Here is a 19,351-nt window from a genome sequence, read left to right as displayed (position 1 = left end):
CAGACAGGGTTAGATAAATCGGCATTGGTAGAAAGGGTGTTGGTATTCCAGTCATGGAGAGAAGAAAGAGGGTCTTTAACAGAAGCTTTGAGGTAAAGTAGAGAGACTAGTTGAAGAGGGACAGTTGCAGAGAGAACCACAGTAACTACTAACTACCAAGGAGAAGAAGAAGAGGAAGGTGAGAGAGAAAGGAGAATTGGGTTTCATGGCTTTTTGGGTTTGAGTTGAATTAAGTTTAGAGAGGTGTGGATTTAAGGGAGGGGAGATTTCGATGGAGAGAAACACTTTTTGGGAGTGTTGGGTGCAGAGGGTGTTTCCATGATGATTGCTTCAGTGGGTGGTGGTGGTGGTGGGTGGCGGTGGTAGACGTCACAATCCAACGGAAGTTGCGGATCCCAGAATTTCTGCAATGGAGGTGGTGCTGGAGGTATTAATGGTGGTGGGTGGCGGTGGTGCCGGAGACGGGGTTTATCGGTGATGGTGGGTGTGTACAAGGAGATAATGATTTGAGGAAGATGAGGGCATTTTGGTATTTTCAAATTTTAGCAAATAGATCAGGGTCATTAGGTCTTTTCAAAATTTTAAAAAGATAAAAGAAAGGGTAATTTGATCTTTTTATAACATTTAACACTTGGTGTAGACTTAAATGGCATTAGGGGGTAAAACAGGGGTGGTACATGGAATATTGAGAGATGGTATGTAAACTTATCGGATAGGGGATACGAGGAATATTGGATGCATCACAGGGTACGTGTACTTTACCCAAAAAAAAGAGAGAGACGAAGAAGAAGAGGTACCGGGCATGGTACACCGGCTCCGATGCGGATACTCCGCCCCCATGACCCGGTAATTTCCAGTTGTCCTCCTATGGAATATGGCTGTTGGAGTGATCGCAGTGACAGTCATTCTCCCAAGCTAGAGAAAGAAAGTAACCATGTCTCTCTTCGTTTCTCCTGCCTAGTAGAAGCGTATTAGAACTGAAATCAAGGTGTCAGGAATCAGAATTCGGTTTCTATATGCATTTGGGAAGCCATGACAGGTCTACATCGTCCTTCAAGCACTTCCATGAAGAACGGTCTCCCTTCTCAGGAGCTCCTCGATGATCTTTGCAGGTATGCATCTTAAATTCTTTGAATTCTTTATTTTGGTTCCAGTTCGTCAGTTTTATTTTATTTTATTTTTATTCTGTTGGTTTTACTTAACCTATCTTTCGATTCTCAAGACTATCTCTTGTCAGTTATGTGCTGTCGAATATTGGCTGCATGTTAGGTTCTAAGTCATTGCTAGGGTTTAGTTGAATCTGAGACTTGGAGATATAATTGCGAGGTTTGGTGTTGATCCTTGTTTTTGTTTGGGAATTAGGGCTTCTTTTTGGAATTTAGGGACACGAAATTGGAGAAAGCTATTGGAAGACTAGGAATTTCCCCTTTTATATATCTAGGCTTCTGAAGAAGAGCAAAAACAGTCTTTGCTATTGTATCTTCTCTAACAAAGATATCCATCGGACGTACCTATTTTTTTGTTTTTATCAAGTGGAAAGCGATGTTTCGTAGTGGAGCAAGCACATGAATTTCTTCTATATGGTGGAACTAACAATATTTAAATTATGAGGTTAGAACTGTTTAGAAGCCTGGAAAGCAAAACTTTAGAGAGAGAAAAGTGGAGGGATAGCAAGTTCGAAGCATGTGGACAACAACCTTGTTATGCAGACTAATTCACAAAGAATTGAAATGTCAAAATTACTGTGCTATTTGAATTCTAAGTGATAGATTTCTTACAATAATTAATTTCAGTGAGCTAGTTGCATTCATGATTTCATGGGGCATCCATAGAGTTTCAAACAACGGAAGATTTCCATGTGGTTTTCCTGGGCAAGCAATTTTAGCTTTTATTTCCTTTGCGTGAGGAGGTTAGACTGTTTTATTCCTCAATTCCGTGTCTTATTTCAATAATGTCATTCTGGATGTTGTGGTAGGATTAACAAAGTTAATAATGTGGAGTGTCTACGGCTCTTGCCTGGAGATACTCCGGGTTTGCTGTGAAAATCTGCCCACTTCATTATTCTTCAATCATGCGGAGTGTCTTTGGCTTTTGGCTGAAGATACTCTGGGTTTGCTGTGAAAATCTGTCCCAGTTCTCCCAAAGAAAGAGATTTGATCCCTTAAGTTGGGCAATCATTGAGGCCCATTTGACAAGTCACTAAATACTTGATTTGCCACTTTGCTTCTGGAATTCCTTTTCTTCCCAGTAGTCCAGCCAATGACAGGCTGGAGGAGATTTGGTGGAGTGCAACTTCTTCCCACATACATGGGTTAGGATACAGTTGTTGGGTGTGAATACCTGTGTAGGAGTTAATTTCATTTGACTCTCAAATCATAGGATGAGGAGACTTTGCTAATATGGATTTGCCAATTGTGTATACAGATGTGGATATATTGTACACAACAATTGTAGACAATTTCAAAGTAAACTAGGAACCTATATTCAAAATCTATGCCTTCATAATGATCCATATATGGGAACAAAAGAAAGCATTTATGAGCTTGCAAGATCACATTGGTAACACCAAATGTAATAATATATTAAAAATTTACCATGCATAATGTTCAAACGACTTGATCATCAAGTGTTCTGTTAAAGATACATACCGTGGGGTGATAGTCTTAGCTTAGTAAATTGGGATTTAATTGTTATATTGTTTCTCTTTCCTAGTATAGTTATGTTTCAGTTTCCTATTGGAATTAGGTTCTAGGCTTATCTAGGTAAGAGTTGTTAGAGTCATGTTTCCCTTGTACTCTATTATTTGGTTTCTATAATGACATAAGGCTGGTACGATAGACTATCTTCTATAACCAGCCCTTCCTCCGTCTTTTTGGTTTCTCTATCCCTCAATCTCTTATCTCTCTCTACTTGCAGATACTGGTTACAGATCTTGGGTTTGTCACATGGTATCAAAGTTGTAATCAGTACCTGATTCTCTCCTTGATAGCCGTTCTGAGAGTTGTTTAGGTTTTTGGTTTGAAGACGGAAACCCTAGTTTATAAAAGGAGAAGAACTAAGGGTTTGATGAAGATTTTGTATGAAATCATACCTGTGTGTGAAGATGTTCTGCCTTTTTTATCCATCCTAGCTGCTACCGTTGAATCAAACTCCTACTGCTACTGCTGATCTCTCTAGATGTGCGATCAGTTACCACCGGAATATATATTTTTTTACCATATATATATATATAGATATATTTGCTGCTGTGTCTATTGCTGCTATCTATTTGCTGAAGACTGAATTGATTGCTGATGTGAATCGAATTCTGGTTAGCTGCTGTGAATCGAGTGTGCAATTTTCTGTTAAATCTGGGATTTGGGCAGTTGAAACCTTATCTTATGACTTAAAGCTTATATTCTTGCTGTGAATCAACCCCACATCTGTGAAATACAAACCAGCAACTTCAGCTGGTCACTGACCTACCGCTAGGTCTGTTTCAGACCTCTCCAGTTCATCTTCTGTTGGTTCTTCCAATTGGTTGCTTGTGGCTTTTCGAGAGGCCTTGGGGAATGGCTTTTATCCCCAAAATTGTGGACTGAAAAGCCTTCAATTGAGGGAGTTCTCTCCTTCGGAGTGTCTCTTGCACTACTGCTGGGTTTTCTTTTTGTCTTGAGGTTGAAGAAGACAGAATCATGGTTTATTTTCTCTCTCTTATTTTACCCTTATTTTCAGAAATTCCCCTCCCTATTCCTAATATCCTCCCTTGTCCGTATTTCCTTCGCATTCCTAGTTTACCGGTTGGCTTTGCTTGTGCTTATAATTGAACTTCAACTAAACTATAGTAATGCCCATTCCTTTTTAAACTTGAGTTAAATTTGGGCTTTATCACTCTGTGGCTCGATAAGATGTTGGTAGATAGGTAGAGGTGGATTTTCACGTAGGGATGATAGAAAGAATGGAAGAAAGCGCACCCAGTGCACGAGGCTCCCGCCACTGATTGAAAAATTAATTATTTAATATATTACTTTATAAGTAATTAAATAATATATTTAAAAGTTACAAGATATCAATTTTTATTTAATTTAATTTAATAATAAATTAATAATGTTTCATTAAGACCTTATTCTACTTTTAGTACCAACTCTTTGAAACCAAAGCTTACTTGGTTGTAAAGGGCTGTAATGAACGTGATTCTGAACTGGCCCTATTATTAACTGGCAAGCTGAATTTGGACTCTGACCTAGTAATAGGTGTTGAAGTACTGTTCATGTGAACAGTGATTTGGTTGATATGTGTATCTTCTATTTTCCTAGTCCTAGTTGGAGTCCTAGTTTCTGATTATGTCAAGTCCTAATTCTACTGTGAGTTGTTAGTCTTAGTTTCAGTTTGAGTTGTTAGTTCTAGTTCTTTTCCTATTGTAACTTGAAATCCTATCATGATTAGGAATTCCTAATCTGATTAGGAGTTCCCCTTTCTATTTGTAATTTCCCCTCTATTATAAATAGAGGGGCTTTCCTATCAATGAAAAATTGAAAACAAGAAGTTATTATTCTCTCATTCTCTCTTTTTTCTCTTCTCTCAAGTTACTGGTTACAGGTCCTAGGTTTTCTACATGGTATCAGAGCTGTTGTAACCAGTGATTGATTCTCTTCTGGTTTGCAGTTTTGAGAGTCGTTTCAAAGTTCTCCAATTTATGGAGAAACCCTAGTTCATAGAAAGAAAAGAAGAACTAGGGATTCCTGCTCATTTAATCTTTATCGGTTTTTTTAAATTTTCTGCAGTCATTGTATGCTGGAATTGCAAGGTTGAAGAGGATCCTTGGCTGTAACGATTTTCTGCTGCTGCCCTAAGGTTCGGAGGTTTTCTGGCAGCAGTGTCTGTTCTACTGCCGAAGATTTATTTGACTCGACACGGCTTTCTCTTGTTTTTTGAAGATCTGTTCTGCCTACGGCCTTCTTTGCTGAAATTCCAGGTTACTTGAAGACCTGCTGCATCTCGATCCATCTCAATCTACCATATCTGAACCAGATCCGTTGGCTGCTGGTTCGAAGTTTGAAGACAACCTTCATCAAAGGGATCCTTTGGTTTCCGCCTCTCTGTTTCCCCTTTTCTCTTAAGTCAATGGGGGTATAGGGGTTTCCTGCTGGTAGCGTGACTGTCAACAGGTTCTCTTCGCTGGCTGAATCGATTTGCTGCTGATGTTGATTATTCAGTAGCAACTTGTTGGTATCGAGTTGCTACCAGGGTTTGCTGAATCGATTACCCTGTTACTGGTTTGTGAAGATGTTACTCCTTGATTCAAAGGTTTGGTCAATGGAGTTGCAGATCTATTGTGAGATTGGGTTTCTATGATGTGCTGCCATCGTTTTTTCGGCTGGTTTTTTGGCTGGAGGTTGGAGATGGTGCTGCTAGTTCTAGGAGATCATGAACCATGAGGAGTTGCCGCTTCTGCTGGTTCCTCTTCTCCCCTTGTTTCCGCTGCCGACCTTTCCCTGGCTTCTTTGTCGTAAGGTTGAAGACAACCTTCGTACGTTGGTTTCTTAAAACCTTATATTTTGAGTTCCAATAATACCCTTCTCTGTATCTCTTATTATCTTTAATCCATTTTTTACATTCCATTCCTAGTTTACCCTTTCTACTAGGGAATTAAATTCTTTTCCAAATCTGTCCCCTTGAAAATTCTGGTTATTTACCAAATAGCCACTCTCCATAGCCATTTTTTTACCAATTGCATCCCATTGTTTTTTGCTTACCAAAACCCCTTGCAAAATTCTGGTTATTTACGGAACGGCCATTCTTTTTGGATACATTCCCCTATTTGACTACCCAATTGACCCTTAAAATTCTGGTTTATTACCAGTTTGCCCTTTGAGGGTCAAATTCTGGTTTATTACCAGTTTACCCTTTGGCTTGGTTTGTATTTAAAAGTGAATTTCCACCAAATTACAGCCATGCCATCCTTTTTTTCAACACCGTTCCCTTTCAATAATTCTAATTCCCCTCATATCCCATACCTTTGGTTTTTACCCATAACACCTTTGGAAACTTCTAGTAAATTACAATTTTGTCATTTCTTCCTTTTTTCATACCCATAGCACCTTTGGAGAATTCTGGAAGTTTATACTTTTGCACTATCTCTGACATAATCTCCGTTATTTGTCCACGTGTACTACTACACGTGAGGGGGGGATTATGTACAATACACCTGCAGACATTGCAGAACGCAAATCTTGCAAGAACATTGGTGCAAAACATAGAAGATCAGTTTTCTTCACCATTGCCATTGGGTATCCTTCGTTATTGGGTTGAGTTTGCCGTAAGGGGGAGATTGAAGTATTGAAGAGTATTGAAGATATTTGGTTGTTGCCTATTTGAGGACTTTCAGTTGGGTTGATACAGTGTTTTTCCGCTGCCTAATTCAGCTCGTTTCCGCTACTTGTTGCTCTAGTTATTTAACTTCAAGATTTTATGTCATTATGGCAATATGAGATTCATCACTGGTTAGCTATTTAAGATTGTTAAAAACTGCCTTTTTTTGGAAGAAATTCTAGTCCCGGTTTGCTGATCATGTCTGTCCAGGTTTTGAAGATCAATTATTTCAAGTTCTTGAAGGTTTATTTGGGAACTACATTCATCTGTCAAGCTGGATTCTGCTGCAACTTAGTTTCTTCTCATTTTGTTCAAGTTGGGCATTAATACCTTGTATGCGCCAACTTGAGGGGGAGTGTTTGCATTATTATGGAGTTCTTTTTTTTTCCTTTTAGTTCAAGCTGGATCTTTTTTCTTTACTTATTTGTATAATCCAGCTTGAGGGGGAGTGTTGAAGTACTGTTCATGTGACACTATTCACGTGAACAGTGATTTGGTTGATATGTGTATCTTCTATTTTCCTAGTCCTAGTTGGAGTCCTAGTTTCTAATTATGTCAAGTCCTAATTTTACTGTGAGTTGTTAGTCTTAGTTTCAGTTTGAGTTGTTAGTTCTAGTTCTTTTCCTATTGTAACTTGGAATCCTATCATGATTAGGAATTCCTAATATGATTAGGAGTTCCCCTTTTTATTTGTAATTTCCCCTCTATTATAAATAGAGGGGCTTTCCTATCAATGAAAACAACAAGTTATTATTCTCTCATTCTCTCTTTTTTCTCTTCTCTCAAGTTACTGGTTACAGGTCCTAGGTTTTCTACAATAGGGTCTAGGTCCATTGGTGGTGGAGGGCCGGTAGGGAAGAAGGGAATTTCAGAGTTGCAGGGGAGAGGGGAAATCACATAAGAAGAGGGGGAGGGGGAGATTGCACAATCACTTTGGCCATGCAGGCACTCACAACACTTCACTATTCCATTCTATTCAGTCTATCTCCAACGATGGGGAATTACATCATCTATAAAGAGAAATAAAAGACTCCTAAAAATAAAGACTAACTCTCTAAATAGGAAACTAATTCAAATAAGGAAACTAAGAATAATTGGGAAACCAAGTACCCTATGTAGATAACTTCTAAAATAAACTAAAAGATATTATTTCCCCAAATAACAAATTCCTAAAATCCTAGGAGATCCAAAAACTCAAACTGGATCCGGTTCATCTTCGTCTGGATACCCAATCAATTGGGCAATTTGGTACCCATATATGCTTCTACTTGGGTATTTGTCCAAATAATGAGTAGTAATAACCATTACATGCAATTCAGGATAAAAGGATTGATGTGTATGAAAAGGATTTAAATCATACTTTACCCACACCCATGTTGTGTCATGTCCGACATATATTCTTGTGTAAAACATAGTTGTCACGACGGTTAGGCGACCCAAGGCAGTGGAGAGGGTCAAAATTCAAGGCGACACCAAGTAGGCGAACAAGGCGTCCAAGGCGCCCGCCTAGGCGACCAAGGCGCCCAAGTCGGCCAAGGCGCCTAGGCGTCGCCTAGGTAAAATGATGAAACGTCCCATAAATCATAGGTCTTTTCCTACTAAAACCCTTTTCCCTCCAGAAATCACTATAAGGTTATTAGGAAATTGCTGGTTGGTGTGATTCGACCAAGAAAGGCATGGTGCAAAGAATCCACTCCATAAGCACGGTTGCACGCCATAACAACAAATGCGTGGGTGCTAAAGCCCTTCTATATAGGGTGGTCGTAGATCAGCTTTTCTTGCTGGCTTGCTGGTTGGTTTGATTCGACCAAGAAAGGCATGGTGCAAAGAATTCACTCCATAAGCACGGATGCGTGCCATAACAACAAATGTGTGGGCGCTAAAGCCCTTTTATATAGGGTGGTCGTAGACTCGTAGATCAGCTTTTCTTGCTGGCTTGAAAGCCGGCCTTACTCGTTTAGGGTGGTTGTAGATCAGCTCGACCGCTTTAGGGTTGTAAATCAGGGGTGGTCTTAGACCAGCTGCAATCAAATTACTGTATGTTAGCACCCAGGCAACCAAGCAACTATGAGCTAGCTGATCTACGACCACACTCTCACGGTGGTCGAGCTGATCGTAGAGCACCGAGAGGCTCATGAGGGGGTTATCTTAGCAGAGGTAGTTAGTAAATGAGGAATTTATTTATGGTTCATAGATATGCGAGAAACGAATCGTAGTGGAATGCTTGAAGATATTCTAGATAAAATAAATCCTTTTGCTGGAGATGCATGATTTTTAATCTCTAAATAAACCATAGTTCAATACTTTTTCCAATTCTATTCTTTTATACTAACCAGAGACATCCAAGATGAGGTTCCTTGGTGTATGTTTTTTTTGTTGATAATGTTATTTAGGTGGATGAGACAAAAGTAGAGATAAACGCCAAGTTGGAGTTATGGAGATCAACTTTGGAATCAAAAGGTTTTAAGATAAGTAGAATGAAGACGGAGGACATGGTTACACTAGGACAAAGAATGATATGGTGAAAATTAATGAGAGGGAGATTCTGCAATGTGATTAATTTAGGTATCTGGGCTCAATCGTAAATAAAGAAGGTTATATAAAGGATGATGTTCCATGGAGAATTTAAATAGGATGGATGAAGGGGGGAGGTTCTAATGTAGTTCTAGATTGGTAGAAGACCAACTAGAAGCCAATAACCAGGATCTGTTCTTGAATGGGTAATTCGGCTAGGTCGAATATGTGAAAATTGTAAAATTAGGGTTAGGGTTTGATGAGACCTAGGGTTAGATGTTAGGATTAAGTTAGGAGAGTGTGGATTATATGGGAGAGAAGAGATGCTGAAAGTTATAGTTAAATCAGATGTCTAAATCTGAAGTTATTGAGGAATCCTAGTAGAAATAGGATTGAGGAGTAAAAGGATAATCAGACAATCGGCTGGGTGGATGGTAATGAAATTTGGATCGAGTCTCTCTTAGGGTTTGAGGAAGATTCGATCAAAATTTCAGTAGGTTCTAACCTTGCATGTGACCTTATAGAAGGGAAGAAGAAGAATTGCAGAATTTCAATTTCAGTCTTACTTCTTGTTTGAAAATATCTTGAACCTTGCAGAGAATTTCCAGCAACTAAATATGTTTCTTCAAGAGATCAGCTAGGGCAGAACTGAAGCTTGAATGGAACTTGAATGGAGATCAATGGAATGGAGTTGGGGAAGGGAATGGCTATCTCAGCCTGGGCATCTCACCCACCCTATCTCAGGATTTTCACAAAGGCTAAAGCTAATATTTCATTAATCAAATTCGTGTCCAATGCCGGCCTCCCTTACAAACTTATATAGAAGACTCAAAAATAGACTTAGACATTAAAAAGGGAAGGCCTAACCCTATCCTTTACTAATAAGGTAACCTAAATTGACTAAGAAAGTGAAATAATAAAGAAAACAAACTCAAAATAGGACTAACTAAACTAAGGAAGTAAATCCCGTTTTCCTACTTTCTACCCATATTTTAGGCCTATTAAATTGGCCAATTACAAATAAACCCGTGGGATCAAAAGGCCAACACATATATAATCCAAAACCCAAGGCTAATTTCCACTAAAATAAGCCCCAAGTGACTTATCTACATTAGGTGCATCCAGAGTGTTATGTGATCGACGTATTCCTTTAATACTTATAAGGAAAATTTTATAGAATAGTCATACGACCGGCTATGATGTATGGTGAGGAATTTTGGGCAATTAAGAAGCATCATGTAGATAAACTCAGTGTAGCGGAGATGAGGATGTTGAGATGGATGTATGGCAAAGTTAGGAAGGATAAAGTGAGGAATGATCATATTAAAGCTGATCTAGGAGGAGCTCCGATACATGATAAGCTACGAGAAATTTGTTTGAGGTAGCATGGCCATGTTCAATGGAGCCTTTGGATGCTCAGTATGGAGGAATAATTTGATTCAGATTGAAGGAACTAAAAGAGTCAGGGGCAGACCTAAAATGACCCTAGGAGAAGTGGCGAGGAAAGACATGCATAGTTTAGGCCTTGTATCAAGTATGTCCTCGAATAGAGCTGATTGGAAGGCAAGGATCCATGTAGCCAACCCCATTTAGTTGGGATAAGGCTGAGTTGTTGTTGTTGTATTCTCCTTTTCTTCTCTACTATTTGTCGATGAGACTGTTCATGTAGTGTTATTCACTTTTGATCCAATTCTGTGCACACCTTTCTTTTCAACCTAAGTACTCTACTTTTTTCAATTTCCTGCATCCCTAACCATGTTTCTACTTTGCTATACCAAAACCAGTGCTTTTTTTTTGCTGGTTTTAATATAGTGGTGTAATTGGTGATATTTCAGATCTAATTGAAACTTCTTTCTGGAGATTCAGGTTTATGAAACATTTTAAGGAAATCTATGCGAGTTCTTCACTTTCTCACTGTCATTCTTTTATTTTTCTTCTCTCTATAGCATAGTTGTCATGGCGTCACCATGGCGTCCTGGCTCTGGAGAGGGCTGCATGGCGACCCTCTTTGATTTCTTCTTCCTGTCTCTCTTTCCCTCTTCGATTTCTTCTTCCCTCTTCGATTTCTTCTTTCCCTCTTCAATTTCTTTAGATTTCTTCTTTCCCTCTTCGATTTCTTTCGATTTCTTCTTTCCCTCTTCGATTTCTTCTTCGATTTCTGAATTTTCTTCTTAAAACTTGAGAAACAATAGAGAAAAAATAAAACATGGCTTGAGTATACATCTATTAACACATTAAAAATAGAGAAAATAAAAAATAAAACATGGTCGACATGCTCGCCATGGCAACGCCATGGCGGGCGACATGTCGATATATCGACGTGACACCCCTCCACCGACTTGGATCGCCGTGACGCCGTGACAACTATGCTCTACTGTTCAGGACCACCGTTCACTGGTAGTGTTCATGCAATATTATTGAGCGTTTGATTCAATCTAGGATCATTTTTCAATTTTGTTTTAGGTGTAATTAGTTAAGAATTAATTAATTCCTTTCTCTTGTTCTTTTTGGTGGTATAGATTAAAAATTAGTCTCATTCTACCCTCTTAACCAAGCAGTGTTCAATGTCTCAGAGCAAGAATCTCATAGAAGTGGGAAGTTTGACTCTATGGGACTCATTTCTGGTTCTGGGTAAATCAACAAGCCTGGCTTGTAGAGAAGCACATGGATATGACTATGTGAGTTAACCTACAAACCCCATATACCAATTACTCTATGGATGTAACCATAAAAAGATTGGGTATATAATTAGGTTGAGTGACTGTATTTAGGAATTTTCAGTTGTGATGCTTTCTGTTGTCGCTTTACTGTTTTTTTACTTAGGGGTTGCAGAAAATAGAGTCGTAGGAGATCCTAATTGTATGGATACTGACTAAATGATACAGATGAATTATTTGGGGAAAGAGGGGGGGGGGAAAATACAGCTCAGCTCTACTCAATGACATGGGGTTGGCTACAGTGTTCCCCGTTCAGCTCTATTTAGAGTCACATTATTGTTAACCAAAAGCATCCATATCTTTTCTCATCACCTCTCCTGATGTCGATTCCTAATCTTCTAAGTAAGATGCTGGTTGCTGGATATGCTTAAAGGTTGATTTTTATAGAACCAGATTATATGGGTAAAAAAATTGCAACTGTAATTATTAATAGCAGTGGAGTTTATCATATTGCTCTTGACTTATTTGGTTAGGGAGATGGTGTATGCAAATGTTTAAGATAGAATAAATGTGTTCCCCTCAATTATCTCATCTGTCGAATGTGCTTGTGATGTTTAAACTCTAACACATCTTTATATCATGCAGTCGATTTATCTTAAATGTTCCGAAAGAAGACCTAGAGTCATTTGAGAGGATTTTATTTCTCATCGAGCATGCTCATTGGTTCTATGAGGACAATTCAGTGGAGCAAAACCCATCCTTGAAGTCACTTACTCTGAAAGAATTCGCTTCTTTGAGTATCCTATTCAATCTTATCTTTGTAATTTAGAAAAATCTTTGCCAGTTGATAGTTATTTTGTGATAATGTTAATTCTGACATGGTCTATCACTGTCTAGTTAAAATTATGTTAAACCAGCTTTTCTTTTACCTTTTGGGGCTATAACTAATTTTTAAAGACTTTCTCTTGGTTTATTAAATTGTAACCATTTACAAATGTAAGGTAGAAACTAAAGGCTGAGGTATTGGGGTAGGCCTATATATTGCAATTTTGTGGACTCACCATAAAAATTCTCCATATTAGCTGAATAACTCTATGGATTTTGAGGTTCTCTAAACCTGTTTGAGGAAGGGTGGGTTATATGCCCACATCTTTCCCGGCTGGGTTTGGTTACTTTCTAAGGTGAAAGAAAAGGAAATGAAAAAGAAACAACAAAATTTCCTTCATTAGTTGTTTGGTTGCATCGAGAAAATCAAGAGAACACATATGACAATTATCATCGTTGTTTGGTTGTCCGTGGATTTCAGTTACTGATTTTCCATCTTGTGAGAGGGAGAGAAGTTAGTTATGGTCAATTTCTTCCTCAATTTTCTTTCCTCAGTGTTTTCTCATGTAATGGGTGAGACTCAAAACTAGGGATAACCTCTCCCAAAAGTGGTTCTTTTCCCCCAGTTTTTCTTCCGTTAATGCAACCGAATGATTGCATCTCCAGTTTTGCTTTTGATTTTACTTTCTCACGTCATGAGGGAAAGTAACCAAATGCACACAAGGGAATTGAGATTGTGCTTCTGATGAGTTTCATTAAGTTTCTATTACTAAAACTTGAACTTGATTCCTGATAATCTGATACAAAAATCAGGATGGAATATTTGGTGGAAACTTTTCGATGTATTGTGGTAGGTTGCATCCTGGCTAGGCCATCTTTGGTATAGAAGGTTTGCTTGGTTGGACCAATGAAATGGTGGTTTCATCTTTTGCTTGTGCCATGTGTATATGGAACAATTAAGTCAGAGTTGTGGCTCAAGTAATCCTTTTTGTTTTGAGACGGACAAATATTGAATATTGAACAAAGTTCTGATCATAGAGAGCATTGTCTAATACAAGGGCTGATCCTTAAGTTTACTTTAATTTCACCAGGTTCCAATCCCTTTCCATATGCCCTGTGTATAACTGTTGGAGTTGTAGCATGCTGGCTCATGTTCCTTTGTTTTAGGCAGCAAATGTTCAATATTGAATGGAATGTCTGATCATAGAGAACAGTCTAGGACAGGCACTGATCCTCAAGTCTGTATATATTTCACAGGTTTGTTTATGGTAGCTTTTCAAGCTGAACATGGTCGTCTATAGCTTTGATGACAAGCTTGGAATTCATGTTGGTTTATGGTGTTTCATAGGTCATTTTACTACAGTTGGATCGATCTTAAAGGGCCCATTGGTCTGATGTAGGTTAAGACCACTCTATAGTTGAAAACTGTTGATTGGTCAATGGAACTGGACTATTCAGGTCATAGAAAGAACAATGGTATTGGTGATAATAATTAATAAAGTAATTGGATTTACACTCGGAGGCACAGCTTCTCCAATGCAAAGAACAATCTTACAACTGGACCCAATGATTGGTTCCATCACTGGTGCATATCGTCATCTATTTTCTTTGTCATTTATTGCATCATGGGTGAACTGTCAGATCATCAATAGGCAGCAACAATTTTGCATCCAGTTCAACTTCTTTCCATCTCAGTTGATATTGTGGAATTCTGTCTGTTCACTTTGCATGCATTATTTTAAGCCTAAGTTATTTTTGTCGTAGTGAATATTACAGTCTTGTGCTGCATATTTTTTGTCCAATGCTTCTTGTTTTCCTTAACTGCTCACAGTGTTTAATAGTTGTGCAGTTTTGAGACCTTATATTGTGCATATAGATGATATATACAAAGACTTCACTTCTTACAAGGTTCGAGTTCCGGTGACTGGAGCAATCATTTTGGATGAACCTTATGAACGGGTAAAAGATCATTTGTGAATGAATTAAAGCAGAAAAATAGGCTCTTTTCCTCTGGCAGAGGTGCATGTGAAAACATATCTTCATTCTTCCACACTCGGGACTTCTGATTCTTCCTCTTGCTTTTTCCCCACATATAGCTGCAATGATTTTTATATGGAGATATGCATCTGCATGCTGAAAAGTTGAAAAAATAAGTCATGTGCCTAACCAGTTTTAAGAGTTAGAGTGAGTTACCTCCGTGCCAGCACAGTGCCACCTAAATCGTTCTCCAGATCAATTTTGTTTCTTTCCTTGATCTTGTGCAGTTGAACTTTGTCTTGGGAAAGCTTCCATCAAAGAGTCAATTGGTGTCTGTTTCAAGGGTTGGAGTTTTAACTCAACAGAGTAGCCCTAGATCACTATTCAACTAGTCATCTTCCTTTTTTATGCTTTTTATGGAAATGAAGATCATACACAATACCTACACCGTTAGAACTATCTCATATATCTGTTCTCATCGTCATTGGGGCTAGCTAACTCATGTGAAACCTTGTCTTAGGATCTTGCAAATGCTTCCTAAGTACTAGTATTTAACTGGAAACCCTTTAAATAACTTGGGGCGATCCATGTATTTGTCCAAACCATGGTATCTGTTTTTCACAGAAACCTTAAAATTAAGTTCTTAGCTGCACACTGAAGCTATATAAAGATTCTAAACATGTTAAGATGAGTGGTAAACCTTTCATAATTACTTTTCTGCTCTCAAGTAGTGTCATCCTGTTAGCTGTTACTCATGTGAGATTCATTCCATTTGCAGTGTTTGCTGGTGAAGGGATGGAAAGCTGGATCAAGCTGGAGCTTTCCCCGTGGGAAGAAAAACAAAGATGAGGAAGACCACACTTGCGCCATCCGAGAAGTAATAAATTGTCTTTTTCTGGCTTCTGTTCTGGTCATTCTGTCAGTTATTCTTTGTAATTTCAGTGACTAATTGATGACTTGATGGAGTTGGATTTATTTTGCATGCAATATCGAGAGGGTGCTGAACCTTGAGAGCTATTCCTATTTTTTTTTCTTCCAGTGCTTCCATTCTTGCACGAGATATTCTTTAACAGAATTGCTGTATCTGTTAATCCAAAATCGTTCTGATTAGAGAAAATTAGTGCTATTGATATTCAGGCTCTTGTCTTCTGTATCCCCTTCCATCCCAACTGTCTATGACAATCTATTGACCATTCATCTATGTCCAAAGATAGATTGGGATCATGGGACCGTTAGAAGTAAATGTTAATTTTTCACTCTGCTCTCATCCAAGGATTCAAAACTCAGGATCCTGGCTCTGGTTGGCCTTTGGAGAGATCCCAATCCTGGCCAATCCTTCTGAATAAAACATGTCATGGAGGAGGAACAAATATTTTTGCAATTCGTATTGGTGGATCGATCACTTGGGATCCCCATCTAGATCAGCTGATCAAGCTGATCCAATCCCAATACTTGAAACCATGGTCTTATGCTAGGGAAGTCTGATGTATGGGCCATGCCTACATTCTTGGATATGGCTCTAGTTGGATTTGTCAATTGTCATTCCCGAGGGCCCCACATACTTACCCGATGCTAAGTTACAGACCTAATGTTTGAAGATATTCTCCTGGTATATAGTCTCACATTTTGAAATCTTTTTCATTCTTGAAGCAACATGCCTAGGCTCCAGTGCTCCACCATTATGAAATCTTATGCTTCTCTCTGTCTCTATCTCCCACTCCCCTCCCTTAGTGATATTCTTGAGCTCTTTTGTACTGCTTTGGTGGATTCAGGTCTTGGAGGAAACAGGTTTTGATGTTTCAAAACTTTTGAAAATAGACGACTATCTAGAAGTTACCTTTGGGCAACAGAGGGTGCGGCTCTACATAATTGCTGGCGTGAAGGATGATACTGTCTTTGCTCCAATGACCAAGAAGGAGATCAGTGTATGATAGTCTCTGAATGCATTACTTTCAGTAAAAGCATTTATTTTCACATAAGTTGTTTCATCGGTCTTCTCCTCTTTTACATTAAATCATGTAGGATGCGAGATGTGTGGTTTTATTTTCCCCATTAGATTATCATGCCACCTTTTACTCGAGTCTAATTGAAATGTGTTATTTCTAGTTGAGGGAAAAGAAAGGCTTAAGGTGTTTGCATTCTCGTATTCTTGAATATTGAGTAAGGTGTTTTCTAGCCAATCCCATGTAGTTGGGATTAGGTTTAGTCGAGTTAAGTCTTGTCTTTAACTTTGAATGAGAAAATTCGTAATGTGGTTCTCCTTGATTTTTACTAATAAACAAGAAAGTGGAGTCTGATTTTAGTTCCACAAATCTGTCTTTGGAGTGACTCTTCTACTTTGCTTTGGATATAAATAACCCCCTCAGTCTACTTCTTAGTGCACTCTTGCAATAGCTTGCCCCAGCTTGTGGGGTGGATATTAGATATTGTGTGAGAGCTAGCTGTATGTTGTTTTTCTGTTACCTGCAGGAGATCTCATGGCACCGGATTGATGAACTTCAGCCAGTTGGCAACGAAGTAATATCTCGTGGACCAAATGGTTTGAAGCTTTACATGGTTTCTCCATTCTGGGCGTGAGTAATTCTGACGTCTAAATTCTGTGAGAAAAATATTACCTTCTTTGTTTTCTTTCTGGACAAATTTTTGTGAGATTCAATGTCTTCATGCAGCAATCTGAAAGCATGGATTGCCAAATACCAGCCTTCCACAGCTCAGAAATATGATGCTCCTTTCAAAGGTTTGTCCTCCTTCCCCTCTAATCAATTCTTTTGTATATGGCGAGCATCTAGGCACTATTTGTTTCAGCAGAGAGGGGGGGGGTTGTGAGGACCAAACCAACTTATAGTTTTAGATTTTTTTCCTTGCCATTTGGTCGTTTCTTAATGTATATGATGAGGAAGCATATTTGGTTGGGAAATTCAGCGGGAAAAGTCCAGCTATATGATGGGATTGGTGTCCTCCATGAGTGGCAATTGTGAGATCCAACTACCTTTGTTGGAAATTAACGTCCAAAAATTTGATAGGAATTTGTTTTCAAGATATTTATATTGAATTTCAGTAGAATAATTACTGTTTTCTTTTATTTCTATATAATTAATTAGTAGGATAAGATTATTTCTCTATCCGTTGAAAGTTGAAACAAACGGAACCATTGGGACTGTAGTTTATGTCTCTACTAATGACTCTATTCATGTAATCAAGATATTCTTGATTGACAACAGTTGAATCAACTAATGAAGTATTGGGAAAAATGGTAAAAGGATTGAACTCATGAGTTTAGGATCCATCATATGAAATATTTTACCCAACCTGAAATTGGTTTAAACTGCATTGCAAACTTTGAATTAGCCAGACTGAACCTAAAAATCTTGACTGATTGATCAGCTTCTTTGGCATGATGTGAAAGAAGGGCCTGACTAATTTTAGTCAGGGCTGATATGCCTAAACAGTCCATCTTGCAGCTAACCAGTTAGGATTTGAATGAGGTTATGCATGGGTTGGATTCAGTGAAGACCTTTCACATGTTCACCGAAGCAATTAGAGAGTGGTGAGAAGGGATCTTCCAGTTCAACACTTGATTTCTTTATTAATTACGAAAATAAAAAAAAGGAATTAAAAAATAACTGTATTGCTTATTTAAATGTTTGAGGGATGGATTTATTGGTTTTTCCTTGCTTTCTTTTTTTCTAGGTGGCTTTGGGATGTGCGTGTGGAAGGCTAAGAACAGTTGTACAGGGGGAACAACAGGGTGCCCAACAAAGGAGGGTCAGTACACCAGGCCTGGATCTGAAAACCATCTCTCTGATTTGGGTCCTGGCAAAAGCTTCAGAAGCTTCAGGTTCAATTATTCTTCAATCTTACAAGCAATGGAAGCTGCGTTTTCTGCTTAACTATAGAGCCTTACTCTCTAATTTAGGCCGTGTGTAAACTGTAGTGTGTCCTAGGTTCGTATCGCTTGGTTAGTTTTCAGCCGTGCTGCTAGTACATACTAACACCACGGTGGGCTTAGAGGCTCCACTAGGAAACAGCACGAGCTGTGTGTATTGTGTCCGTCTTAAATATGGAAGGTGTGTAGATGTGTACAGAGAATTGATTGTAACAAGTCGTTGCACTTGAGTTATGAGTACAGCATTGGATATTGAACGCATTAGCTTCCAATTTTTCGGCTTGTTTATGTTAGTTATCTGTAATCAAAATATGGATCTTTCTTATAATATTTTGTGGTAAATTCTAAACCAGTGGGATTTTCTTATTGATCGATTTAATGAATTTTGAGTAAATACTGGAGCCCTTTTTTATTTTTTGGGTAAGAAAACCCTGGAGCCTTGCTCCCATAAATTTTTTGATGAAAAGAAAAATTTATTAAAAAACTAGGAATGATAATGGTTAACAATGTTTCTTAGAGCAGTTTTAGCTAAGTTAGTTAACGCATGAGCTACCATTATTTGATGTCTATCTACCTTCTTAAGACAAACCAAAAAAGTGTGTTATATTAAAAGAGAGAAAAATAAAATTATTTTCACCAAACTTTTGTTACCATATTTTCTCAAAAAAGGAAAAAGTAAAGTTTCTAATGTGGCATGATAAGAGTTTTGCCATTTGCAAGTGAGCTTCTAACCATATGGTTATTAAGAATATGGTCTAGATTGATCAAATATCAAATTTCAGGTTCAAACTTTTATCAAACACCTTCGTATATATTGGTATTTTTCCTTATAATAAGATCCTCAATTTCTTTTAAAAATGTTTCATTTTTTTTAATACAATTTTTTCAAATTTTTTTAATGTCATTTCTACATAAATTGACATGCGAGTACACTGGGGCCTTCAACGCTTTGTTTTATAGCATGGTGACATGCATTTCGCTGAGCACACGACCAGATGATTACGTTACAAAATTTACGCACAGAAAAAGCAAGGCCCATATACATGGATTAGGGTTATGAAAATCGGCAATGGGTAATCAAATTCTGATCGGAATCTTATCTGAAATCGACGACCAGAATCAATCTTAGAAACCCTATACT

The 19,351-nt window shown here is 38.2% G+C and overlaps 1 protein-coding gene across 2 annotated transcripts; it reads left to right on the top strand.

Annotated features, from left to right (window-relative positions):
• The first annotated feature begins 936 nt into the window (after nt 1-936).
• Nucleotides 937-18,549, top strand: LOC122655603 (mRNA-decapping enzyme subunit 2-like). Of its 2 annotated transcripts, none has more exons than XM_043849841.1 (8): nt 937-1,112; nt 12,168-12,319; nt 14,224-14,306; nt 15,103-15,201; nt 16,097-16,249; nt 16,794-16,897; nt 16,994-17,061; nt 18,024-18,549. In XM_043849841.1, the coding sequence occupies exons 1-8, from the start codon at nt 1,033-1,035 to the stop codon at nt 18,212-18,214; spliced, it is 930 nt and encodes a 309-aa protein (XP_043705776.1). In that variant the 5' UTR covers nt 937-1,032; the 3' UTR covers nt 18,215-18,549. The 2 variants fall into 2 exon arrangements, with proteins under 2 accessions (XP_043705776.1, XP_043705775.1); XM_043849840.1 differs by having other exon boundaries at nt 14,179-14,306.
• The last annotated feature ends 802 nt before the right edge of the window (nt 18,550-19,351 follow it).

This window comes from Telopea speciosissima, chromosome 3, assembly GCF_018873765.1.
Source record: "Telopea speciosissima isolate NSW1024214 ecotype Mountain lineage chromosome 3, Tspe_v1, whole genome shotgun sequence".
Classification (NCBI taxonomy): Eukaryota; Viridiplantae; Streptophyta; class Magnoliopsida; order Proteales; family Proteaceae; genus Telopea; species Telopea speciosissima.
The sequence above is the reverse complement of the archived record's forward strand: the minus strand, read 5'-3'. Positions and strand labels throughout refer to the sequence as shown.

Coding starts and splice junctions, on each gene's coding strand:
- LOC122655603 (XM_043849840.1), top strand. CDS start 1,033: ATGACAGGTCTACATCGTCCTTCAAGCACTTCCATGAAGAACGGTCTC. Junction 12,320..14,178: donor GAAAGAATTCGCTTCTTTGA/GTATCCTATTCA, acceptor AACTGCTCACAG/TGTTTAATAGTTGTGCAGTT. Junction 17,062..18,023: donor ATATGATGCTCCTTTCAAAG/GTTTGTCCTCCT, acceptor TAGGTGGCTTTG/GGATGTGCGTGTGGAAGGCT.